Genomic DNA, 27657 nt, shown 5'->3' with positions numbered 1-27657 from the left:
TTCATAGTTAAGGAAGACCATGTTGCCAATTACCGCTATATCCGGTAAACTGCGCACCTTCATTAACACAAGAAGCGAACATTTTTGTTAGCAATAATTTACTACTGAACATGCAACCATTCACACTTCGTTACGTGGACATTTAGCACCATTTACAATAAAACTGTACAAGTCGCGAGAATGACTAGACGATAATACACACGCTATTCAATTAAAGCTTCTCTTCAGTTCGGTAAACATTTTGGGTAATAGCCTGTCAAGTTCTTGATCACGTTCGCGGTAAATGCACATTCTGTTGATTTTCCATGGAGAATTTGAACTGGCGTCTGTCATGACATTTTGTGAGCGCAGGATTGTTCGGGTGGTTTTCTCGGAGGTGCACAAAATGTTTACTCGTATTCGGTGTGGAATGTCCACACTCCTCGCATACGTAAATCTTGTTTCTCCTCTGTTTGTAGGCGTAGTTAATGTCCATGTTGTGAACTTTGCGACAGTGTGATTCCAGGGAACACCTTTGTGTGAATGACCTGTCACACTCGCTACAGGAATACGGCTTCACTCCTTAAACACAAAATAAAATACGATTATAATAGAAGTATGTGTCATAATATTTATACCGCTAACTGCTAATACATAGAAGTTGTGTAAAAAAAAAAAAAAAAAGAAAAAAAAAAGGGTGGTATGGCGCAAAAGATATTTCCAGTGATTACTGTTTCTATGCCGCGTTGAAATAAAATCCGCCATAAATATTTCAGATAGTGTTGTATGATTTTACATCTCTGTAATTCCAGTGTCTGTATATTAATACGTTAAAGGATTCATAAAATTGTGTGAACAATACTTTTCGTTTTACGCAAGGACATAGGATACCCTAAACAATTTGTCGTAGAATTTTGTAAAACTACATGTACAATGTACATGTACTTGTAAATAGTTTAATATTGCTAAAAACCCACATTTTTCAGAACATTTTCCAATGAAGCCACCTTTATTTTTGCATTATTCACAAATCTTTACTTTGGAATTCAATGGAAACACATTAGGCCTACCCCAAAATTAAAATCTTTCAAAAAACGCCCTTCTATTGCTGCATTTTGTGTATCAATAACCGATCACATTGTTATTTGATCAAATAATAGAAAATCCTACGTAAACATAACCAAATCCTACTCCATTGCATGTGTTCAAAATCTTGGGTATCCTATGACAATGAAAAAAGAAAATAAATTGCAGTGACTTGATCGATGGCTTTCTGAGTAACTATTTTGGGTGCTATATCAAAGCCGATATTTGTATAGTATAATAGTAAAATCATTTTCTGATATCACACTCATTTGTGATATCAAATAGTTTATTTTTCGATTTATTGATAACAAATCATCCTTAGATCAGAATTTTTTTTTTAAAAATTAACAGATTTTGAAACATTTTTCAAATGAAAAAATAATTTCGAAGTCGGATAAACAATAAAAAAAATTATATCTTAAAATATATTTCTTGATTTTAAAGAAATGATTTAGTAATAAAAACAAAATCGACTATTTGATATCAAAAAGCGTTTCGTGATATCAGAAAATGTTCTGTAATTTTCCCCATTTTTGGATATAAAAATATGTAACATTTTACGATATCGAAAATCCGAAAATAATTTCCCAAAATCATGATATTCTTTATTTTTCTGTATCTAAAATATCGAATTTGTGATAACATAAAATGCGAGGCACACGTGTTAATTGCTCCCGCTCTAATTTATTAATATAAATACAGTTACAATATCCAATCAAAGTACTGAAGGTACTGAAACGAGGTGACGTTTGGCAGTGACTTCAGCTTGTCTTTGGACATGTCTTTGGACAAGAGGCATCATTTCTACATTTGCCATTGAAACTACATACAATTCAAAAGCTGCACCCTCTTCACGCCCAAAGAGCTTTCTCAAAAGAGCTTGTAAATTTGAAAAACCACTGACTGTCAACAAAACAGAGCAACCGTCTGCCTTAACATTTGCGTTTGCATCACGTGCATGTGGATCGAAAACATGGAACAGATTGCCTGAGCAGAATACAGCAACAGAACTGCCATTGCATATAAATATACCTCCATCTTTGGTATTTGCAAAGCATAAATTCAGTGCTGTAGCAAGAGAGAGGAAAGGGCCGTTATCTTTAAAAGTGGATTGTATTTCCCCTGCATAAACTGGTAAACCAGACACATGAAGCAACTGATTTTGAATGCAAACATTTTTGGGCAAGTCCTCTGGGTTAAGATGTTCATGTGGACAGGCCTGTCTTGCATGCTTGTATAAAACATCACCTTTTTCGAGAACAAAATGAATATCATTCGCATCCCAATCTCCAAACAATTTTTGGTTAACTGCATTAAATGCAATGCACACAAGTGAATTTGCTACACATTGTTTACCTCTGCTATATTCTGAGAAAGTTTCTGACCCTTGATGAAAGTTGGCAGACACGCACTTCAAAATTATGGGATCTTTTCTTACATTGTGACTTTTTCTTTTTTTGACAGATTTTGGGCTCTCCCTTTGATGATTTTTTCTTTTTTTGCTACCCTTCATATCTGATGACGACAACAACTGTCAACTCTTGAAATAACTCATTCAATTCTTGAGTCAAAGTTAAACCAGTCCAAGAAAATTTCCACTCTTGAAATATCAACTCTTGAAAACAAGTGTCAACTCTTGAGATAATTCATTCAACTCTTGAGATAAATCATATTTCGTGACAAAGAAATGTAAACTTGATTTCCAATATATTACTTCCAATGGAGTTCTTTTCTTGAATAACAAATATATTCACAAAAACACGTTCATTTATATTTCTTAATCAATGTTTACAGTTATCTGACTTGACCATGAAAGAGCGCGGGAAATGGCGCTCGGCCCTTTCGATCGAAGATTACATGTTTACACCCAGATTTAGTATTAAAATCTCAAAAAATGCGTCCAAAAGAAATATTTTGGTAAAATTGTACGAAATTAACACATTGGGTTTCAGATAATTACCCAGGGCTGTACATTACATGGAGGCGGAGGAGGCAGCTGCCTCCTCCAACTTTTGAGCCAAAAAAAAATTAAAATTTAAAGTTCATTAGAATTTATGTTGTTTCCAATAACTAAGAACATGATACCTCCCTTAAAAAGCATTCCAAATCTTTCTTTTAGAATGAGTTAGTCAAGTAACATCTTAGAAGGCCCTAGAATCAAGGATTTTGCACGAAACGTGTTCAGTGTGCACAAAATGTGCTCAGCGTCTGGGGGCCTGGGCGGCCCCCAGACCCCCGCCTAATTTCCTGTCTCCTCCAAATTGAAGGTTAACTCACGGCCCTGATTACCTTGAGTTAATGCGTTGGCAAGAATATAACAGTTCTCTCAGGCAAGACATTTTCTCCTTGTTGATAAACAGGATAGCGTGGCGCGTATGGATACAGAGAAATAGTGCAGAGTTTAATATTAAAATTCTAATTACACACAATTTCTGCTTGATAAATACAACAGATCACATACAAGGAAGACTTCTTCAATCTGACATAAAACAGAATTTATATATAACAGTTTAATAAAAATGGAACATAGTATCAATGTGAACTATTTTTTGATAGGCGATAAATCGGCTAATTAATATAATTTTCAGACATAAGAGGAGACAGCTGTTTACCCAGAATTCCTAGAGAAAAATAGACCATGTTTTCCCCGTCTATATGTGAAAATGCGAATGAATACAGAAGCAATGCAAATCGTTTCCTACAGTCCAATTCTGTTTTTCTAAGATCTTGGAATAAAATGTTGGCAAACGACAAATAATTTTGATCTTGTTTACAAACCTAAACACTAATTCGCGATTCCTTTTGATGTGTGAACTTTGTTTCATATCGAAGGGATAAAAATTGCGATTTCATAAATTCTTATTTAACTCGCTTATCGTAGAGGGTAAACATATGGATCCTATATCAATCTCAAAGTGAATTGTGACAGCTTTTACGTTGCATTAGCATATGTGACAACAAATTTCTTATATTAAATTTCAAAGTGATTTCGCAAATGGTAGTGATTAAAACAGGGCGCCATTGAAGCTGGGGTCTGACATACGAGGCTGACTTACGTCACCTCGAAAAAGTATCTTCTTATAGGAAGAATCCTGCAACCGAATGTTACTGACGAATTTGATATATTAGTTTATTCATTTTGCCATCTTAAATCAGAGATTTTATAGATGTATGTAACAGGGGGTCATCTAGTCATTTGCAGCATCTGATCTTAATTTTTACTTGGTTTTAATGACCCCCTGTACTGTATATACTTTTCGTCATTTACTATATAAATGACATTTTCTATTCTCAAACTTGTTCTGATTTGCCTGCTTTGAGCAAAAAACGAGTGCAGTCCACTTGGCTAGTGCTTTTGAGCTAAGGATCATAAATGAATATTATAATTAATATCATATACATGTACATGGGTCTCGTTTTTTAAAAATCAAGATACAAACTTATTAATATCTTGGCAGTCATTTCTGTTGAATTTCTGATTTCAAGAAATCGATTTTAGATATCAAAACAACAAAATAACAAGAGGCCCATGGGCCACATCGCTCACCTGAGTCACCTTGGCCCATATCTGAAGACTTTCCATATATATTTGCATGTAAAACCTAATAGTCCCTATTATGGCCCAAACTACCCTTTGCAAACTTGAATCTACACTATGTCAGAAAGCTTTCATGTAAATGTCAACTTCTTTGGCCCAATGGTTCTTGAGAAGAAGATTTTTAAAGCTTTTTCCTATATTTGTATGTAAAACTTTGACCCCCCCCCCGCTTGTGGCCCCATTCTACCCCCCCCCCCGGGGGGGGCCATGATTTGAACAAACTTGAATCTGCACTATGTCAGAAAGTTTTCATGTAAAAATCAGCTTTTCTGGCTCAGTGGTTCTTGAGAAGAAGATTTTTAAAGATTTTTCCTATATATTTGTATGTAAAACTTTGATCCCCTATTGTGGCCCCATCCAACCCCCCGGGGCCCATGATTTGAACAAACTTGAATCTGCATTATATCAGGAAGCTTTCATGTAAATCTCAGCTTTTCTGGCTTAGTGGTTCTTGAGAAGAAGTTTTTCCCTATATATTTGTGTGCAAAACTTTGATCCCCTCTTGGGGTCCCATCCTATTTCCGGGGGCCATGATTTGAACAAACTTGAATCTGCACTATGTCAGAAAGTTTTCATGTAAAAATCAGCTTTTCTGACTCAGTGGTTCTTGAGAAGAAGATTTTTAAAGTTTTTCCCTATATATTTGTATGTAAAACTTTGATCCCCCCTTGTGGCCCCATCCTACCCCGGGGCCATGATTTGAACAAACTTGAATCTGCACTATGTCAGAAAGTTTTCATGTAAAAATCAGCTTTTCTGGCTCAGTGGTTATTGAGAAAAAGATTTTTCCTATATATTTGTATGTAAAACTTTGATCCCCCTTGTGGCCCGCGGGCATCCAACCCCCGGAGCCCATGATTTGAACAAACTTGAATCTGCATTATGTCAGGAAGCTTTCATGTAAATCTCAGCTTTTCTGGCTTAGTGGTTCTTGAGAAGATTTTTAAAGTTTTCCCCTATATATTTGTATGTAAAACTTTGATCCCTCCTTGCCATGATTTGAACAAACTTGAATCTGCACTATGTCAGAAAGTTTCCATGTAAAATTCAGCTTTTCTGGCTCAGTGGTTCTTGAGAAGAAGATTTTTAAAAGATTTTTCCTATATATTTGTATGTAAAACTTTGATCCCCCCTTGTGGCCCCATCCTACCACCGGGGGCCATGATTTGAACAAACTTGAATCTGCAGTATGTCACGAAGCTTTCAGATAAATTTCAGCTCTTCTGGCCCAGTGGTTCTTGAGAAGATTTTTAAATGACAACACCCTATTTTTGCATTTTTGTGATTATCTCCCCTTTGAAAGGGACATGGCCCTTCATTTGAACAAACTTGAAAGCCCTTCACCCAAGGATGCTTTTGGCCATGTTTGGTTGAAATTGGCCCAGTGGTTCTGGAGAAGAAGTCGAAAATGTGAAAAGTTTAACAGACAGACCGACAGACGGACAGACAGACAGACGGACAGACAGACGGCGGACAAAAAGCGATCAGAAAAGCTCACCTGAACCGTTGATGTTACAGGGGTTTCCACAATCTTGTTCAAAGTCAGCATTTCGCAAATTCTATGGTCGTTATAACGGTCTAATTTACAAATATAACCTGTCATTGGGTCAAATGTTGTCTGATAAACCAATTGTTAGGCCATTCTTTACATACTGATTTTGACTACGGATTTCTCCGTTTACCTGATCAAGATATAGGGCTCACGGCGGGTGTGACTGGTTGACAGAGGATACTTACTCCTCCTTGGAACATCTGGCGTGTCCAGAGGTCCGTGTTTACCCTACTCTTAAGTTTCTATTCTTTATAGGAATTAGCAGATTGATCACTGTTTGCTGTCTTCACCTTTTAATTTTATGATATCGAGATATCAATTTTAATACTAATACTATAAAAATATTTTCTTATATCAAAACATCAATATCTTGAGATCTGACACCATTTCTTAATATCAAAAAATAGATTTTCTGATATCAGAGAATGAATGTTAAAATCGGTCGTCTGTTATAACACACACGAAAGCACGCGTTAGAATTTTGAAACACAAAAAAGGTGTCTAATCGGTTTAAGAATATTATCTTTGTTATATGAATGATAAAGATCATATCTGGTGAAAAATAAATCCATGATAGAAACCTACTTATCATCTCAAACTATCCTTAGATATGTGCTTGTTTTTATGAGTGTATTAGTTGTAATAAGAATCTGATTTATATGGAAAAGAAAAACAAACCATCTTACGACTAAGATAAAAAAAACAACAACCAACATCTTAATTCAAGAAGTCTGGAAGAGATGGGATATAAAGAAATAATAGTGTTTGTGAATTTTTAGTTTAGTCATAAGATTGTTTTTTTAAAAGGGCCATAATCTTGTTAAGGGTGTATTGTTTAATAAACATGGTTGTTAAAGTGCATGTTAGCTGAATAAACTAAACTTCAAAATCAAACAGTTCAGTTATATACACAGTTAAAGAAGTCTGTAATACAGGAGAATTTTCAATTTCTATTCTTGGGCATATAACTGAATAGTCGGATTTTGAATTATGGATTGTATTCCACAGGTTAAATTTCGTGAAATAATGTTAGTGGAGGTTTCTTAGGTGACATGTCATGCAGTTTCCGTTCAATATGAAGTGGTTTATTACTTAGAAATGAATTACATGTATCAGCATGTCGAATGAAACAAAATCATATACATATTAACATTGTGTTGTGTATAATTGTAGGGTTGAAAGTAAGTTTTATGGATAACAACAAAATCAAGAAAGGGGTTATAATAATAATAATAATAATAGCCTTTATTTATCCAGGATAACACAGATTAGCATATAGCTAGTTTCCATTGTGGTCCTGCATTAAAACATATACACAAACATAAAATTAAAACACGAATACGATACAAAAGGAAAAGGGGGAAAAAAAATAGCATAAGACACACCTAATTAGTGATAAAATTATTACCTAAATATGAATACATGACATAAAAGGTAAGAAGAAAAAATAACATTGTATTCATTGAACTAGGAGAATGAATTTGACCAGTTTGCGTTTAAGGACATACGATACTCATATCTGATGGTTCAGGAATTTAAAAAAAATATATTTGTAAATGTTTCAATATTTACCAATAGTTACCATAAAATTTCCCAATGAAACCACCTTTATTTGTGCATTATTAGCAAATTTTGACTTGAAAATTCAACAGAAAAATATTACCCCAACTTTTTTTTTTTGAAATCCTTCATAAATGTCTTTTTATTAGTGTATTTCATGTATCAATAATGAACGATTTACATTGTTCTTGGTTAAATAATAGAAAACCCCACGTTAACACAACAAAATACCACTAGTACTTTATTTGATGCGTCCCAAATCTCGGGTATCCTATGACCTTAAAATTCAACTACACCCAGTAACTTTTTTCATGTAAAATCATGTGTTACCTGCATAAATGGTTCATGGCAATAACAGTCAATATATCTACTCAAATGTAACGCAGAATCTAACAAACTCATTTCTATACTTTACAATCTTAAACTGCTCCATTTAATGTGATGGAAGGATCGCGGCCTATTATAAAAACCTCTATATTCCGGTTGTCTAAACTTTATATCTGAATAGTTTACTGATGTACAACTGTTAAACTTTTACACAATGATTTCCTCCATGAAATGTAGAAAGTTTATCATTAAAAAAAAACCCGTTTTGACGTCACTTTTTAGTTTGTGATAATTTTTTAAATATATTCATATTAGTACATGTACAATTACGAGATAATTCTGGATCTATATAATGTATGATCTGTTTAAAAGTTAAATTCTGCGCTGAAAATACAAAAGTCTGTAAATCACACAAATGACTTTCTGCTACCGAAAATATTCCACCTAAAACATCAAATACAGTATTGGTTGACATTTTATCGAGTGGATATGGTATATTCATGAACATGCTGTTAAAACAAACAAATCCAGTCTCCCAGCGTCAAGTTATACTTGGTGCACTTTTAAAAAAAAAAAAACACGGGAAGGGGGGGGGGGGGGTAGGAAGGCTTTTCTTACGAAGTTTCAGTGCTAACTGAGACCAGTAACATTCAGAGACAATAGATATTTTGCACACTCTAACGTCATGCTAGGTCAAAAGGTCATGGAAAAAAAAATCTTACATCCGGGTCCTTTGTCAATGTGAAACAGCGAACGACGACGGTAGTCTCGTTCAACCAGACACTCGGCTGTCTCCGTAAATCTCCGACGAGCAGAGAGTCTGGTAAAGACACGCGATAATAACTGTTACCGCTAGGGAGCGCTAATTTAGTTTCCGTTTGATTCTCTCTGACATAAACAGTCAATTCCGAAATTTGATGCTAATTTGTTGATCCTTCATTAGTGATACTATTGGGGAAAATCATTACTACATGTACAATAAAAAGAAATTACGCTCTTTGTCAGCTGGAAATTGTACTTTCACTTTTGCCTCTTAAAGTAATTTTGATAAAACGGTTTTACCATTTTCCGTCGGTAGAACAGCAAATAAATCCTTTCCTCTTACAAAAGTTTTTATAAACACTCTAGTTGTAAATCCTTAAGCTTAAACGGCAAATTCAATCTATTACAAATTTCTACGGTAGTCGTTATTTTGAAGGTGTGTTGAATCAACCAATCAAATTAAATACCGAAATTTTGGTAAGCCTCGTTCTGACGTTACAAACGTTATCACGTATCTTTACCAGACTCTCTGCTCTTCGGATATTTACGGGAAAAGCAGAGCGTCTGGTTGCACGAGACTAACGACGACGGCTGCTCACCAACATTTTACGGGTGAGACATATGTCAGATGATAAAAATATAACATTCGTAAAAAATACACTTTAAAGTTACCACTAAGAGTTGCAGATTAGAATGTTTCATTCACATTTGTTTAATTTGAGCTGGTGAAGTATAGGTTGTTTATGTCTGCTCGCGATCGCTACTTTCACTTGCGATGTTTTCTATCGAATTACAGTCATTAGCTCTCTAAAATTAACCCAGTGAAGTAGTACATTGCATAGACAAGTGATAACAGTTCAATAATTTTATTGACAATCTGTCTTTTTTCTTTTAAAATGACAAAGTGGTTTGATTTATCGGCATACCCCCTCCCCCCTCTTCTCCCTCTCTTCTGTGGTATGCAGTACTTAGTAGTAATTAAGTTTGAACCTATGAATTAAGTCACCCCTCACACAATTAAGGATTTTGAAGTTTGGATTAAATTAAGTTTTACGAGTTGTTTGGTTGTTTGTTTTTTTAAAGTGTCTATCAGCATCATTAGAGCTCCTATCCGCACGATATTCTTTTCCCAATTATAAATTTCTTCTACTTGCCCATGAGAAAGAGTGAGAAATATATTTCATTTGTATGATTTTAAATCTTATAAGCTTCTGACAATTAAAAAAAAAACGAGATGTCTACACAATTATTTAATTTATCTCTAACTTTGACAAATGACCAGTTCAAGTTCACTTTTAGGTATAACATATGTAGGCCTATATATATTAAAGCTAGAAACTTTATTGCAAATAATAAGGATACTAATTATAAACCAGGCAATTTAGGTTCACCACCCAATACCCAACTGTTAGTCTATCCATTTTCAGCAGTCTGATTTAAACAACCGACTTCTCTTTGCGAGTGTAAGGAGAAAGGGGTGTGTGAGACAAGTGTAAGGAAAAGGAGGGGGGGATTTGACGATTCTAAGAAAGGAGGGTTTGTATTAGACGAATGTAAAGAGATGGAGGTATATTTGACGAGTGTAAGGAGAGAAGGGGGTTGGAAAAGCCCTGAATTATTCCTGACTTTCACTAACTATATAGACTACAAGTGATTTTCAAAATTTGTCGTCGTGCGTATAATCTCGCCACCCTTTTTGGGGGGGGGGTAAAATTTCCTTTTTAAAAATATTATCTGTATAGATCGTAGTAGTTGTCAATATTTATATTTTGTACCCCCCCCCCCTCCCCTTCATAAGGGACGCTATGATGTGCCTGGATAATACTGACGTGATTTGTTTTATTGCATTATAATCTATTTTCTTTGTAAAATTACCATTAACCCTTTTTCTACCGGCACATTTTAGAGGTTTTTAAAGACTAAATGACAATATTTTTACATCGAATAAAATCTACATGTATCACAATTTGGGATAGGGATATGACATATAATTTTGTTAGGAATTGGGACAGGGAATAATTTCTTATAAAGTTTGTCAAGGTATATAAAAAATATTGAATTCATAAGGAAAATTTAAAAAAATCATATCGAGGGGGAAAATGACCTTGCGAAAAAGCGTTACGTCATATTTAGATGAAACCATCCTTCACTTTAAATGCTTTTTTTAATTTAATGGCTTTACTTAGTTTATTGATTTTTACATAGTCAAAAAATAGAGGAAATTTCCAAAAATATGATATATAGATCATATATCTTATGACCGTAGTTTCAAAGATTTAGAGGCACTCCTTTTGCGTTGCCCTGTTTTTACGCGCCACCGGTCAATTTGACCGCTACGGTAGAGAAGGGATTAATAATGAATACCCCCCTGCCCCTAAAAACATCACAATACAATGGGTCCAGTAGTCGGTAGAGGGGTAGACTCTATTATCGAAATTTTACATTTTTGTGCAATTCAGAATTAAGATTTTTAGTGTAAAAATGATTGTTTATTATGAAATGGAATCTTCAAACATGGGTATGAAAAGCAACTTTAGTGCCAATAAATAGTTTCTCATAGAAATTCTAGAAAGGAACTTTTCCATAAAAGATATGTTAAAGTAAACCTTTGGTCCTCTTTATCTATTATGTAAACAAATTCTATCATAATATAAGAGATAAATCATTAAAAACTTTGGGGGGAAAAGCATACATCGTTGATTTGTCAAAAGGCTGCGTCCATGATTACGTCGTTTTCCCCCCATGACCTTTGACACGCATATATAATTAGGTAATTAAATATGGCGGCACCGAGTGTGCAAAACATCTATTTGTTACCTTATAAATCCCGTGGGGATCCGGGTTAGAATAGGTCCTCAGTACCCCTTGCTTGAGGCGACTAAATGGGACGTTCCTTCGGATGAGACAGCAAAAACCGAGTTCCCGTGTCACAGCAGGTGTGGCACGATAAAGACCCCCCCCCCCCCCCCCCCCCCCCCCCCCCCCCCCCCCCCCGTGCTCAATGGCCGTAAGCGCCATGCATAGGCCCTAATTGTGCAGCCCTTCACCGGCAATGGTAATGTCTCCATATGAGTAAAAAATTCTCAAGAGGGACTCAATATGCACCCAACCAACCTTATGTAGCCTGGTGACCTTGTCCGTTAACCCCCTAATCTCAAAAGTGATAGAGGTTATCCGTGTGTGGCATTGTATAACCTTTAATAAGTATTTGAGATACCAATGTAATAGATTTCTTACCATACGAATTTAAAACTTTAAGCTTATGACCTAAAGTCAATAGCGTCATCCGTAGTCATGGAGACCATTCATGTGAAGCTGAAGCTCAAATAGTATTTGGTATCGGTAAGTATACAATTGAGTATTGAGATATAAAAAAACCCAGTTCCTCATGATATTTAATATGATGATCCAAAACGCAATAGGGTCATTGCTTAATTATGGAGAATCTTCACGTGAAGTTTCATTTCGACGATTCAAAATGATCTCCCTTACCATAAGAGACCTAGTGATCTCGACCTTAGATCTAAGATAATAAGGGTAATCCTTAACTAATGGAAAACCTTCACGGGAGATAGCTGAAGCTCAAACAGCATCCAGAAATCGTTCCATCTCTTACCATGTGACCTTTACCTAACAGCATTTCATTCAGAAACCATATCTCATATATGTAAACTACTAGCGTTGACCTTTGGTACCTTATAGTGATCATCCTTAAGTCATTCTCTTCACGTGGAGTTTCATTGTTAAAGATCAGTTAGTATTAGAAAATCAAGCTGTTACTTACATATGTACAGACGGACGGACAGACACAATATGAATTCTCACATGTAGTGTACGAACATGTAATGGGAGCAATCTACCAAGCAAAATTACTTCATTACCTGTGTGAATTCTCGTGTGGCGTTTTAAATCAAAGGTGTCATTGAAACCTTTACCACAGAAGGTACATAGGTATCTTTTGACATCACTGTGACACTTAAGGTGGCGGTTCAGTAGCCGCTGCAAACCAAACGCCTTAGAACAGATCTTGCATTCGTATTTGCCTTTTCCGGTCTCCGAATCTGGACAAAGAAATCAAAACATTCAGCATTTAAAGTCCATCTTTAAAGGTACAGGTAATCAAACTTCGAAAGTAACAGATGGCTTAATTGTAGGCCATATTGAAAAGATTTAAAAATTCTATTAAATAATATTTTACAATTTTAAAGAGCACTTGAAAAACAAATCTGTGACACGCGTTGGAAAATGTACATCTGTTATTTGTGAAGTAATTGTATCACAGACGTTCCTCTCGCGGTTTTGTTTACAAAGGCACTAAAGTTGTCTCTGTATTACCTGGTTGAATATTTGTGATATCAGAGGGTTTGGGTGCACGATATGAGGGATTCTTGATTCCAAAGCCGCCATTTACTACCTCTACCTGAAAATTCAACAAGCACGATATTAAAAAATCTCATCAGAATTGCCTTAGGAAAACGAAAGTCTTTTTGTCCGGTGGTGGTAAAATCCCCTCTCTTTCTGGATTCATCACACCTCTCATCTATATAAATATACACCGATGTTAAAATTAAAATGCTTTAAAAATTTAGATATCAGTCCACTGAGAACCTAAATAAATTCTTCAAAATTACTCTACATGTAAAAGTATATGTATATCTACGATTTGTTCGCATTTTTTCAGCTTTTGATCGTACTATTTCTTCAATTTTGTTTGTATTTTTCCCCATTTTAGTTCGTAGTTTTTCATTTTGTATTTGCAATTTTTCATTATTTGTTTCCATTCACTTGTATTTATTTAATGCCCACAACTGTCAATAAATTTATCGTAAACACATTGATACAACCAATTATGTAACTATGAAATAATTATGTCTATTCACCATAGTAATTAGTATATTGACCGATGTATTTAAGGTGAGAACCACGTAAGTTGAAAGAACTTGTGTTCGAATATTTTGTATAATATGCAATGATACAATAAGATATGTTCAAATCAATCAAATCTCTGATAATTTCTTTGCCACTATCATAGTAGCATGGTAAACATGGCACATGCTCCCGCTGACTGTTATTTAAAAATTAGTAATCTTTATCTTTTTCATTCTTTTAAGTGTCTTTACTTGGCAAATGAAATTTACTGTAATCTCAAGGACAGTAAAAATGCGTTGACAGAGAGTTAATGAGATCGAAATGGAAAACAAAATAGGAACTTCCTTACCTCGTTTGTGAGGGGCAAATTTTCACTGTCTTTAAATGTTGGTGCAAGTACCCTCGTAACTGATGGTTTGGTTTCCATTTTGAATACAGAATCGGTAGGTCGGAACATCGGCGATTCTCGTAATGATGACGTCATTGGTGTAGATGCATACACGCGAACAGGTGCTACAGATTGTTTCAAAGGCGTGTCTAACATATTCTGTGATGACATTGAAGCTATTTTACATGTAACCTGTGGCGGCGATTTATGCATCTCTGTGGCAATCACGTTATCTGCTCTCCCAAATGACGGACTGAAGGGAGAGAAAGTACGGAGTTGCATATTTGGCATCAAAGGTCGCAGTGCGACGTCGGCAAAAGTTTTAGGTGAAGGTTCGAACCCACGCGAAAAATAAGGAGATATAGGTGGCGTCGCAGAAATCTTGTACAAAGGGAATTCTTGGATGGCAATTGGGAATTTGGATGGAATTTTGGTCTCGGTAAGAGGATTGGTTGTTTGTGGAGTAGTAGGCACGATATTTTCGTCTAGTTTTATTTTCTTGGCAGTAGGTTCCTCTTCATGCTTCGGTAGTAGGCGCTTAATGGTCAGATCCCCTGTGATTGTGTTGTGATTGTCTGAAGACGGTAGATCTTTCTTAATCATGGATTCTACACTGTGTTTAATGAGATTTCTTTCAGACGCAACAGACTTTTTCACATCGCTACCGTAAGAGACGGTATTTGAATTTGATGAAGTTTCCCCGGGACTATCAGAAACGGGTTCAGTCTTTACTTTTACGTCTGTCTTTGAGAGTTCTTTCTTCGGTGTGTACTCATGAAAAATAGGATTCCAAATTTTGGGCTTTACAGCAGTTTTTACTTCTTTACTTGGACTTTTAGAGGAGTGTTTATTAACTCTCACTGAAGCGGCTTCAGTTGTCGTCACTGGAATTCCATTGGTAGCATCAGAAGGACTCGCATCTCTGACGTTGGTGTTGTGTTTGACTTGAGTTAATACGTTCAGCGTCTCTCTGAATGGCATTTGTGCGAGTCTGCTTTTACCATTCGTTGATGTAGGGATATTTTCCTTCCCTTGGGTCACAGACTGGGTATATTTAGCTGCATTTTTCCTCGGCGATTTCTTCGTACGATCTGCAACCAAACTAGACTGTGATGAAGCAGACATATTTCTTGATCGTGGAATATTCAGATTTTCTCTTTCTTGTCTAGCAATATTGTATGCCAAAGTTGCAAATGACGGAAGTTTTTGATGAGGGTTTAAAGGAATGTTTTCAGTGTCAGTAACACCATCCTCTGAATTTATGTCGTGGTCATGAAGATCGGTATTTTCTGATGGAGCACACTGTGCCGCCGCTGTCGCAAGGATATCCAGCGAGGATTGGTGAGAGTCAGCAACACCAGGCTTCAATGTTTTTGGATAGTCCTGTTTATTGGAATGGTTTCTTTCCTGAAGAGGTTTCATTACTCTGGTAGTTCTCTGTGTAGAATTTCCCTGTCTGATGTTCACTTGCTCTGTCAAATTCAAAGAAGAATGGGGAAAAAAGATGCAAAATTGAGACTGATTCGGTTTTCTTGAATTAAAAACAATATGTTGACAGTGTCTTTGTCATTCTATTTGCAACAGAATTATCTAATTTTGCATTACGGTATGTGTAATGAGAGTACTATGATATGCATATTGTAGAGCGAAACCTACAGGCAAATCCTTTACTTATGAGAAAATCAATTAATTTTCTACTTTTGTTTTATACATTTTCAAGATCGTTGTCCCAAAATGGAAGTAAAAACAACGATCAATAGGAGCGTAACTACTTTGTCTTGCAAACTAGAGGATTCCAAAACACATGCTTCTTATCACGGGGTCTATTTTTCATCATAAAGGTTTTGAAGCCATTGGAAAGCATTGGGTGTCCCGTGGGGATTCGGGTTAGAATAGGTCCTCAGTACCCCTTGCTTGTCGTAAAAGGGGACTAAATGGGGCGATCCTTCGGAGGAGACCGCAAAATCCGAGGTCCCATGTCACAGCAGGTGTGGCATGTACATGTGTAAAGATCCCTCCCTGCTCAAAGGCCGTAAGAGCCGAGCATAGGCCTAAATTTTGCAGCCCTTCACCGACAATGGTGACGTCTCCATATGAGTGAAAGAGTTAAACGATATACAATCAATCAATCAAGGCATTGGGTATACATGTATATGATTTTGTTTTCTTTCTCTATGAATGCACGAATTGAAATCAATTTCGACAACATCGACAAAAGGCAAATAGATCTATAGGCCGGAGATTTTCGAAATAACGCAGGAACGCATATATATCATATTAGTATTAGCACGTGTTAAAATACACGCACTTATAAACATAAACGAAATTGTAATACATGTATGCATAAACTTTTCAATCATAACTTTCAGACTTCCATTTTTACAATATCTAGTAAATAATGTTCATATTTGTATTATCATATCCTATAACTTTATGAAACAAGAGGCCCACAGGCCTTATCGGTCACCTGAATACTAGTGAAAAAGTATCACTACTCCCACGGGCCTTATCGGTCACCTGAATACTAGTGAAAAAGTATCACTACTTTCACAGGCCTTATCGGTCACCTGAATACTAGTGAAAAAGTATCACTACTCCCACGGGCCTTATCGGTCACCTGAATACTAGTGAAAAAGTATCACTACTCCCACAGGCCTTATCAGTCACCTGAATACTAGTGAAAAAGTATCACTACTTCCACAGGCCTTATCAGTCACCTGAATACTAGTGAAAAAGTATCACTACTCCCACAGGCCTTATCAGTCACCTGAATACTAGTGAAAAAGTATCACTACTCCCACAGGCCTTATCGGTCACCTGAATAGAAATGAAAAGGTATCACTACTTCCATGGGCAATGGAATCTAGAAAACATTTCCTGTTTTGAATATCTAAGCTAAATTCTAATGTTCAGCAACAGTATAAACAAGATGTGTTCTTAAACCTTCACTGCCCTCAGAAGTGCATACACTGATGAAAGGCTTTAAATAATAAGTGTATTAACATTAAAATATCAAAAGATATGACTAATTTGGACTCATCCTAAAGTCATAACCTTGGGTTATGAAATTCACCATTTTTTGTACATCCTTTTCTGCTATCTCTAAGTATGCATTTAGATTTTATACAGTATCAGCAAACTTACACATACATACTATATACTAAGTTTGGCCCCACCCTGGGGTCAGAACCCTTACCAGTACTCTTGAGAAAATAAAATTTACAATTTTGGTAAAAGACTACCTGCTCTATCCATTTAGCACTATATACCAAGTTTGGCCCCGCCCTGGGGTCAGAACCACTACCTCGGGGATCATGAAATTTACAATTTATGTCCCCCTTGTTCCAAATATGCTTCATACCAAATATGAAAAGAATTGGAATGATAGTTATCAAGAAGTTAAAAATGGCTATTGTTCACACATTTAATAACTGACCGTTTTGGCCCCACCCTGATACCAAAACCCTACCCCTGGGATCATCAAATTTACAATTTTGGTAAAGGACTACCTGTTCTTTTTAAATATCTATTTAGTGTTAACATAGTATCAACCACACTAAAGAAGATGTTATTTAAGTGTTTTACACATAAACACTATATATCAAGTTTGGCCCCGCCCTGGGTTCAGAACCCCTAACCTGGGGATCATGAAATTTACAATTTTGGTAGAGGCCTTCCTGTTCTACATCACCATGCATTTAGTTTTTCTTACATGTGTGTGGTTCTTGAGAAGATTTTTGAAAATTGGTCAATTTTGGGCAGTTTTTGCCCTGCCCCTAAGGCCCCAGGGGTGCAGGAATCCTGAACTTTACAATTTATGTTCCCGTTGTTCCAAATATGTTTTATGCTAAATTTGAAAAGAATTGGAATGATAGTTATCAAGAAGTTAAAATTGGTTATTCTTCACACATTTAATAACTGACCATTTTGGCCCCATCCTGATGCCAAAACCCCTACTCCTGGGATCATCAAATTCACAATTTTGGTAAAGGACTACTTGCTCTTTATAAATATCTATTTACTCTCAATTTAGTATCAATAGCACTAAAGAAGATGTTATTTAAGTGTTTTACACATAAACACTATATACAAAGTTTGGCCCCTGCCCTGGGGTCAGAACCCCTACCCCGGGATCATGAAATTTACAATTTTGGTAGAGGCCTTCCTGCTCTACATCACCATGCATTTAGTTTTTCTTATATGTTTGTGGTTCTTGAGAAGAAGATTTTTGAAAATTGGTCAATTTTGGGCAGTTTTTGCCTCGCCCCATGGGCCCCAGGGATGCTGGAGTCCTGAACTTTACAATTTATGTCCCCCTTGTCCCAATGATGCTTCATACCATATTTGAAAAGAATTGGACTGGTAGTTATTAAGAAGAAGTTAAAAATGTTCAATTGTTAACGCACGACGGACGACGACGGACGACAACCGATTGCAACTGAGTAAACTCAGGTGACCTAACAAAGCTATACGATCTGAGACCCCCCCCCCTTTTTTTTTGCCCCTCCCTTTTTTGTGGTAAAAGGCTGGAACCCCATATCAACATTGCTAGATCCATCACCATGACTAACTGAAATATTGCCGATAACTGATAATTACCTCGCCCCTCCCAAACCAATAAAGAAAGGGAGGTGTGAAATACGCAACGACATGTAATTGTATGTACGTATTATTAGTATCACTGACTAGTTTTCTGTTGATTCATTTACAATAGATAAGTTAGAAGCAGAGAAAAACCGTATGAAACCTAAACTAAATAATTATAATTCAGCTGCTGATACCGGCATCATCTAGTTCTACTGTACATTTCTTGAATTATGCAGATTGTACTCCTGGTGTGTAAATGTAATTTTTGCGGTGAGATCAATGACCTAGAAAACTGTATAAATAAGTACAAAGTTGACAATTTCCAAGCAGTATGGATGCATTTTGAAGACAAAGAAAAAGACGACGGACATTTCCTTGTTATGTAGCCATAGTTTTTGTCTTTTCTTGTTCAAATACTATTTAGATAATAAGGCACAGCAGAAGGTCACTGCCATATTTTTCTAGGACAGGATATGATGCATTTATCAAGAAAACGATGCACAGTACTATAGACACTTTCAATACTTGCACATAAATGTAAATTTTGATATGTGTTCACATGACTGAAAGCACATCATGAGTAAATTTACTCATGTAAAAATTAATTTGCACCTAGTCTTACTAGATGCAAAGTTTGCACTAGGAGTAAAAATACTGAACTTGTGAGTATTGCTTTCCACCCGTTCACATGAGCCAAAAATACACCCGGGTGTAAAACCAGCGAACGTGTAAAATTTACATAACATGCTTAAAAAGGTGCATGTGAACGGGGCGCCACTTTAATAGTGTTTCGAAACCATTTGATATGATGTAATCAGATACGAGAAAGGTTTACCCTTTGGTTATACAATAAGATTTCCAAGATATTGGGTATACATATAAGAGAAACAGTACTACATGCTAAGTAGCCCCCTCCCCTGCCAGAAGTAGCACCCTCCCCCAGCCCCTGCCAGAGGAGTAGATTTTTTATGTTATAAAAAATTCTATTATTATAATAGATTTATATACATTTTGTCATAAAATGTAATACATAGTATTTAACGTTACCCGCTGTATATTCATCTAGAAGTGATTTCGAAATTAAAATGTATTTCATCAATATACATGTACTACATTTATATCAGGCACGAAGCACCGTTTTTCCAGGGAGGGGGGAGGTGACAAGCAATTAGAAATAACTTACTTTGCCCAAATACAAAATCCTAAATATCCTGGAGGATATATAGTCCGACATATTTTTCTTCAAAAAGGGGTGGGGTTTACATAATATATCTTACTTTGAATATGAAAATAACTAACTTTGCATGTAGAAATAACGGAAAAGGAACGTCGTTGAAAAAGCCCCCTCCCCCACCTGTATATAGTTACTGTAGTTATATACCTATATATACAGTTACTGTAGTTATACCTGTATATACATGTACAATATTTAGAGAATGAAACAATGATATTCATGATTCACTGGTATAAGGTCCAGGCAAAGTGGTGCCAAAAAAGTGTACAAAGAAATACCTAACATTTCTAGCCCTAATCAAATTCATTACCTGTGAGGCAACAGGTGTGAATAGCTCCTCACCTCTCACTCACCCAGAAAATCCGGCGACATGGTTTTACAGCTATCTAAATCTGACTGTCAGGTTGCTCCGATACATATTTGCTACAGATGGTATAACATTGAAAAATAAAAACATGGCCTTAAGAGTAGCAGAAGTTGACCTACTAAGCTCTGATTTGCTGAGCACGCGACAGGTGTATTAACCAGTAACTGCTTTAATTCCATCAAATTTAGAGAATCAAACCGGGTGTTTCATTCATGGAGACGTGATTTTTTGTCCTTAACAATGACACGGTAACGGAAATCTAAATTCCAAAACCAGACGGGGCGGAATAATTAAAGAGGATACACAAATCGACTTACTGTTGTTGATTTGGGGTGGGGGGTGGGGGGGTCTGATAATTGTCGAATAAAATACAGTTACGTGAATTAAAATGAAATACATTTGATGAGTTCATGATCATGTATCAATGATAAATATTCATTTTATGTAATATAAAACTGAGTACAAATGATTTTGTAAATTTTCTCGTATATTTGACAGTTATATAAAACAGACCAAACAAAAAACAAAAACAAAAAAAAACCTAAAAAAAAAAAAAAAAAACTTACGTAAACATGAAGTGCTCGTGTCCGGAAAATCCAAAGTCTCTGGATGAAATGATTGTCATAATCAGAACTTACTCTGATGAACGACCAGAGCATCATAAACTTGTATACACAGGAATCAGCCCCCTGGGGTGAGCGTGAGGGTACAGGTGTGGGTCGAATTATTTACGATGTCCAATAAATACGTTTAATCTCATTGTTTATGAAAACAGTTGTGAACTGGTTTACATTAAACTTGATATCTGTTTTAGTATATAGATTGATTGATTTAATCGTTAATGATATTAGCTATGGGCTAGTCGAGGCGCGGGACTTCTTATGATGTTCTTAGAACCAGTATTGAGCCCGTTATTAAAACCACTTGTCATTCGATAGAGTACCGTTAACATTTTTACAGCTTTTATAATGAACCCATAAATTTTCTACTAGTTATTATATTTCATTCACGGTGTACCTGAAGAAATTTAGTACGACTGTTGTATCCTTTTATAATATCTCTACGGTGTGGGCAGATGTTCGCAATTTAACAACCGACTTGCGCGTTGACTTGTATTACAATTATGCAATACAGAAAACAGACATCACACGCATCCCGTGACGTGATCATTTATACACATAAATTATCTCGTAAAATAACAGAAAGCTGATTTAAACCAATTTCTTAGTCTACTCTCAGTTCAAATTACACTATAAGTTTTTTTTCTTCTCGCCGATCACAATAATAAAATAAAGAACCTATAAATGGGCATTATTGATATCACATCCTGATTAACAACGAGAAACCCTGGCGAGTTTTGTTTATTTTTTATAGATAAGTAACTGGCCATATTTTTTCACCTGCAAATGCCTATACATGTTAATGAAGATAAATAAACACGCATTTCGTCAATAACCCCGCTTCTCGCATTCTATTGATCTTTTCTTGTTAACACATCATTTATTCTCCATATTGATAGCTAATTGACGCGTCACGCACGTTGTCTTTTAATGGCCGATCGAACCCGCCAAATGAACCTTACGCAATTTCATTTCCAACCAAAATACAAACTTGTGAAAAATAACAGAGCTTCCTAGTGGTAGCCGTTGGAAATAGTTCGGGGCAGTTTCTTCAGCATAAAGCGTGGCGTAATGGCGCGATAGGCAGATAGACTAATTACCCGAAAGAATTGAGGGGCGACGGAGCAAAACTCGGCCCCTACAAGTCTTTTCTTTAGATGAAAAGAACAACTGTTACTTCTTGAATGAAAGAATAAAACCCACATTACTTTTATGAGCGGAAGAAAAATAGAGAAAGGTGTAAATAAGAACCCAGGTTGAAAGAAAATTGGATTAAGCTGTTTCGAGAGTGAAATGAGAAAATGTAAAAATAGATGTTTCATTTTCAATTAGCTGTCAGGTGAATTAGACATTAAAGCAAAACTTTATTTTTGTTATAAACTGATGTCCACATGTGGTTAGCGGGGAACTGACGGTCAGGCTTTACACGTGTCATCTGATCAAGGTTTTGTTGTTCAGACGCAGTATTTGTTTGCCATCTATAACCACCTATCTCTTCTTTAACATGTCTGTTGCTACAATTAGGGACCCGAATAAAGATAGTATATTATGGGTCTTAATTTACAGAATAGTCCATTAAGTCGTCTCGCTCTTGCCTTATCGTGGTTCTGATCAACTATTCAACGCCATTGGTATACTAATGGTGACTTAGGGGCCTATCTGGAGTCGTTTCTACGGAAATCATACACGCAATATTCCCCCTGTTTACCTGGTGATTTACTTATCTTGAGATTAAATTAGCATCTATCTTTTAATCCAATATTGTGCCAAAGTAGATTTATTTTGACACCTTTTATATTTTCCAATTTCCATTCGAATACTAAGATAGGAAAGAAGATGGGAATTCCCTCCTTACTAACACATGAATGTGTTGATTAAAAATTAGCAGCGTTACTTAATTATTCATCAGCAACCTGTTTTCATTATGATGAAATAAAGAGTATCCGCGTTTTAAATAACGATATTGATTTTTTTTAACGGATAATGTTGCATGTTTTCGGTTACTTCGATATCAAATCGATATATTCCTGTGTCGCAATGACAACCACAAAGGCAGATGCTGTCGATACCAATGATAAATAATTCACTTTTCAAAATTAACCGCCAAGTAGCCAAATATAAACTGGATTGAAAAAGTATGGTTTTTATTTATTTTTTTTTAAAAACCCAAAAACAAAACAAAATACATGTTTTGTGTGTGTCATGGCATTTTTATCATGTTATAGTTATCGAAATTTGTACACTGCAATCAGATAGAAGTGCCAAGCAAGAAAACATGTCATTTCATTAAAATGATGAAGAAATTAAAACTAACTGATCTAATATGTTGCATTTTCCCCTGAAGGTATGTATGAAAAATTAGAACTGATCACTTAGATAGGTACATGTGTTTTGTACTGATTGATAAAACTGGAATTTAACAAATACTGATAAAATATGTATTACATCGATCCTCAGGCTTAACATGTGTAACCAGAAAAACGGGCACAAGACCAGCTCAGAAGCCCGTCTGACAAGAACACATCTAATAAACTGGAATAACTACTGCGGCAAGCGATGTACTGACCCCAACCCTGGGCACGATTTCAATGATAATGACTTCGTTAATTAATTCCTCACTCTTAGAAATTGGATCGGTGTGAGGCCCTATCATTTTACTGCTAATCGCATGAAGAAATTCTCTAAATTCAAAACCAGCTATGGTATTTTGCCGACCTGGTCTGATCTTTAACTGTTAATGAATGGTACTCACCGAAAATTCGTGTGCCAGGCATCATGGAATCACCTGTCTCCGCAACAGCGTCTGACAGGCAGTGTTTTCTGTTTCCCGGCTGATAACTGTCGTTTCGTCCAGATGTCGGTTCACCTCGACGAACCAGGAACGTCCGGGGCATGCTATGCATTGGTACACTCGTGCGGTCGTGGTCACATCAATAAACACGTTTCCACGGACTGTTATTGTGTTTGTAATAAGCGCCTTTCATTTTGATAATCTCGGATGCGCACGCGCAGAGACCGATCTATCCAGTTAGCGCTGATACGGTATTGTTATGTAAATTCGATTTTCTCTCACGTAGCGGTAATTCTATGTGATGAGAAAACGGTTGAATTAAACGGATGGGGAGACACTACAATGGTAGACAAATAAAAGCTTCTACGACCATTGTCTGAAAAGTGCGTATTTGCTTTCCCCCCTATTTTATTTAGCATGTCAATATACAAATACAAATATTGGGAATGACTGTTCCTGTGAAAAATGCATTAATTTAATTAAGCTTTGAAGTGTCACTGGAACAAATACTAACTTTCTTTCCCTTAGAGAGAAATTATCGTGGAAAGGTGATTAATTTTTCACGTCTGAATTTCATTCAGGTCGCCAATGCACATCCTTGAATTCTGCCATCAAATTTACACATAATAAAAAGGAAACCAGGGATATTAAGTAAACGACTCGGGAGACAAAGCTGCTACAGCAACACGGGTTTAATGTGTAATTTAGCATTGGGTTTTGAAAAGACAGATACACAGTTATAAATTAGGGAAGCTTCCAATATCCGCTCCCCGCGGTGAGAATGTCTATCGGCGAGGGAGAAATCAAATTAATGACGATGATGTACGAAATGAAAGTTTCCGTCGATCACAGTGGGATGTAAAATAAAATGTCCAATGCAGATATTGTGTCACTTTGTAACAGCAACAATAAACAGGTGATATAAAACCCATCTGGGATCATCTTTATTAGTGACGCGCTATAAAATAAAATGAGTAGGCTTGAAAAGACATCCAGGTAAAACAATACTGGTAACATATATACAATTTTCTGAAACATTAATATCATCATTCATTATGAGATATCGATGTCATTATCCCACAGATGATAATCGTAGTTGTTAATTCGATTAGATCATTGTAGTATAATTATCACAAGGGGTTTAGGCACGAGTTCTCAGAAATATGCTACACAATACAAGTAGGTATTAATTACGTGAAATAATATATCATTTTATATTTCAACGCAGGTAACGCAGAGCAAAATTAGTGCTATAAAATCTGAAATAAAAAAGTTTTAATTGTGTAATCTTGTACAGGAAATTGTGAATAAATTGCGTAACAATTTGAAGCAACTTTATGATCACATTTAGGTCTTTTAATAGGACACAACGCATGTTTCTAAACTTTTCCATTTTTTCAGCAAATTTAATTCTTTTCATGCCTAAACTACTTTAAATGTGTTTTAAATGAAATATTTTGCGTAGTTTTCGAGTTTGAAAGCGATGAAATTCAAATCTTGCGATATGCATATTTACTTTCGCAATTTTTGAAATAGGGGCTTAGATTTAAGTCTGTATTGTGGTTAATTGTCGCAAAATTTCGGCGAAAGAACTATCAGAATTAATTACTATAAGCATAAAGAAGACCAAATGCATGTAATTTTGTATACTTTGAAAACATGAGATGTGTCCTTTAAATTGTCAGTTTATAATCAACAAGTTCTCATTCAACCCTCAAAGTATCACCAGGATGGATAGATGCTAACTAAATGTTACCAAACTATTCGTTTATTCAACACCTCAGTCGTATTTGCCTTTTAATTTCTAGCTTAAAAACCTGTTTACTAGTTTTACATGCTAGTTCGCTAGATTACATGTAATGGTTTACAAACTTCGGTGCCACTCTAGTTTTTCAACGTTTTGAATACCCCCTTTATGACAGAATACTCCACCAGTTCACGTTGGGCCTTTTTTTAAAAGACAAAGTCGAAACCCTTTCATCATTTTCCCCCTGTAATTTTATTATAATAACAAGTCTATTTTATCTTTCTGCTTAAGACATTGACCAGTACGGGTATATTTCTGATGATTATTGGACGTTCTAGACTGCTATCCCTCTGTTTCATTACTTGGTCCACATTAATTGTTTACTTTTTTGTCCTTTTTACTCTGTCATTTTTTCTAATTTATTCACAGAGCATAAGTATGAATTTCATTGGGTATCTTGCTCATTTTTCACTGATTACCATCATTAATTAACTCGAAGTCAATCATTATTACATCCCGCGCTGTGGATCAATTCATTGGACGTATACAGGGCATGACCTAGCTCAGTCCCTAGAAAACAAGCTAAAAACAAAATTTACGGTTGTTAACATTTTTTGTGCATCTTTTACTATGTATTCGTTTGTCCTGAAGAATGGACGGGTTATCCTAATTTGATAATCTGATTGTTTGTGCCGTTGGTCATTTTCAGTGTTTTATATATTTTTTGTATTTGACCTTGTATCTACTTAAAAAAATAATAATATTGAACATTCACACATCCCCAGATGTGTTCCAATTCTTCTGCTTCCAATTTACAAAGAGTACAGCTTTCTGTATCCTTCCTCTTAATGTTATAAAGGAAAGTGTTAGTAGCCAAAATTCTATTAATGCAATGTCTATATTGGATACATTGAATTTAGGATTTTTTTTTTTGGTTATCTTATAAGTTTTTAAGTACAGTTATCCTTCCTATTGGTGTTAGTTATATTCTACTCCACTGGTCATCATCTGTGTTAACTTTGGTTCATAATTTAATTTTTGGAATATTTTTTTAAGTCTACATCAAAGTGAATTCCGAGGAGAGTGAATTACATCTACTTTGTGGATACGACACTTCTAGGTATCGAGTATTTTTTGGAACCTAGTGCTTTATATCCATCTACTGTATATATCTATCTGTCGAAATTTTCAATTTCAATTTCGTTTCTTTGTCATTTTTATATTTACTTCAATGTATTTCATTTTACGGTCAACGTGAATGAAATACAAGTTGCTAGAATATAAAATAATTTTACCCATGGATCTGGAAGTTATGAAATATAGAAAGAGGAAAAGGAAACCATATATGTATCATACAAAATAAATAAAATGATGTTAGATATATGTTACCATACACGTTTCTAATACTAACACTATACACAGGTGTATATACAAAATATGTACGATGGTTAGATGAGAATCGACTAGATACAAGTTTTCGAGTTACTGCCCATGACACACAAAATATCAGAATACGCCTTATACAGTTTACACCATTAACCGTTTCATATTTTTAGAAAAGTATTTCTCCGTTTTGAATAAACTAGTTGTCTTAAATATTATATTGTGGTTGGGAATCCCACTGAATGCTATAGTTTATTCAATGAATACAACTTTGGGCAGCACAGCCCATCAGCCTTTAAATGCAACAATCGTATAGGTCGTGTTTATTTATCATAGCAACGCAACGTAAGACTCCTTACACCCATATATATATATATATATATATATATATATATATATATATATATCTAAGATATTGAAAGAAATAAAATACATAACACGCATAGTTAAAATTCTAACGCAAGCGCTTTCATTTTAAAATCATCAGGCGCTGCATTTTACAATATCCAATTCAAAAACAAAAATCAATTCTATACTCTGAAATAAAACATCGATGCATGATCTATAAGGATACACAATGTGCTGATATTTTAAATTATCATCGCACAACCATTTACCTTCCACTCGATTTTCCTCTGCAGAATAAAAGAGCAGGACATTTTATTTGTTCTACATGTATGAACTATTTGATAGAACCCATCCTCTATAAACATTAAGACCAATTTCACTGGAATAACAATAGATGAAACACATTACCATGATTTAGATGGAAAATTTACGGAATTGACAAACATCGATAACCAATTT

At 35.5% G+C, this 27657-nt stretch overlaps 1 protein-coding gene across 2 annotated transcripts; it reads right to left on the bottom strand.

Moving 5' to 3' along the window:
- Positions 1–81: 81 nt before the first annotated feature.
- LOC125681281 (transcriptional regulator Kaiso-like) lies at positions 82–23923 on the bottom strand. Of its 2 annotated transcripts, none has more exons than XM_048921304.2 (5): positions 23682–23923; positions 14083–15593; positions 13200–13284; positions 12746–12925; positions 82–561 (listed from the first exon to the last, which is right to left on the bottom strand). In XM_048921304.2, exons 1-5 carry the CDS (start codon positions 23830–23832, stop codon positions 269–271), a joined length of 2220 nt encoding a protein of 739 aa, XP_048777261.2. In that variant the 5' UTR covers positions 23833–23923; the 3' UTR covers positions 82–268. The 2 variants fall into 2 exon arrangements, with proteins under 2 accessions (XP_048777261.2, XP_048777262.2); XM_048921305.2 differs by lacking the exon at positions 23682–23923 and adding an exon at positions 20876–21773.
- Positions 23924–27657: the final 3734 nt, after the last annotated feature.

Source organism: Ostrea edulis, chromosome 2, assembly GCF_947568905.1.
Source record: "Ostrea edulis chromosome 2, xbOstEdul1.1, whole genome shotgun sequence".
In the NCBI taxonomy this organism is placed as follows: domain Eukaryota; kingdom Metazoa; phylum Mollusca; class Bivalvia; order Ostreida; family Ostreidae; genus Ostrea; species Ostrea edulis.
The sequence above is the reverse complement of the archived record's forward strand: the minus strand, read 5'-3'. Positions and strand labels throughout refer to the sequence as shown.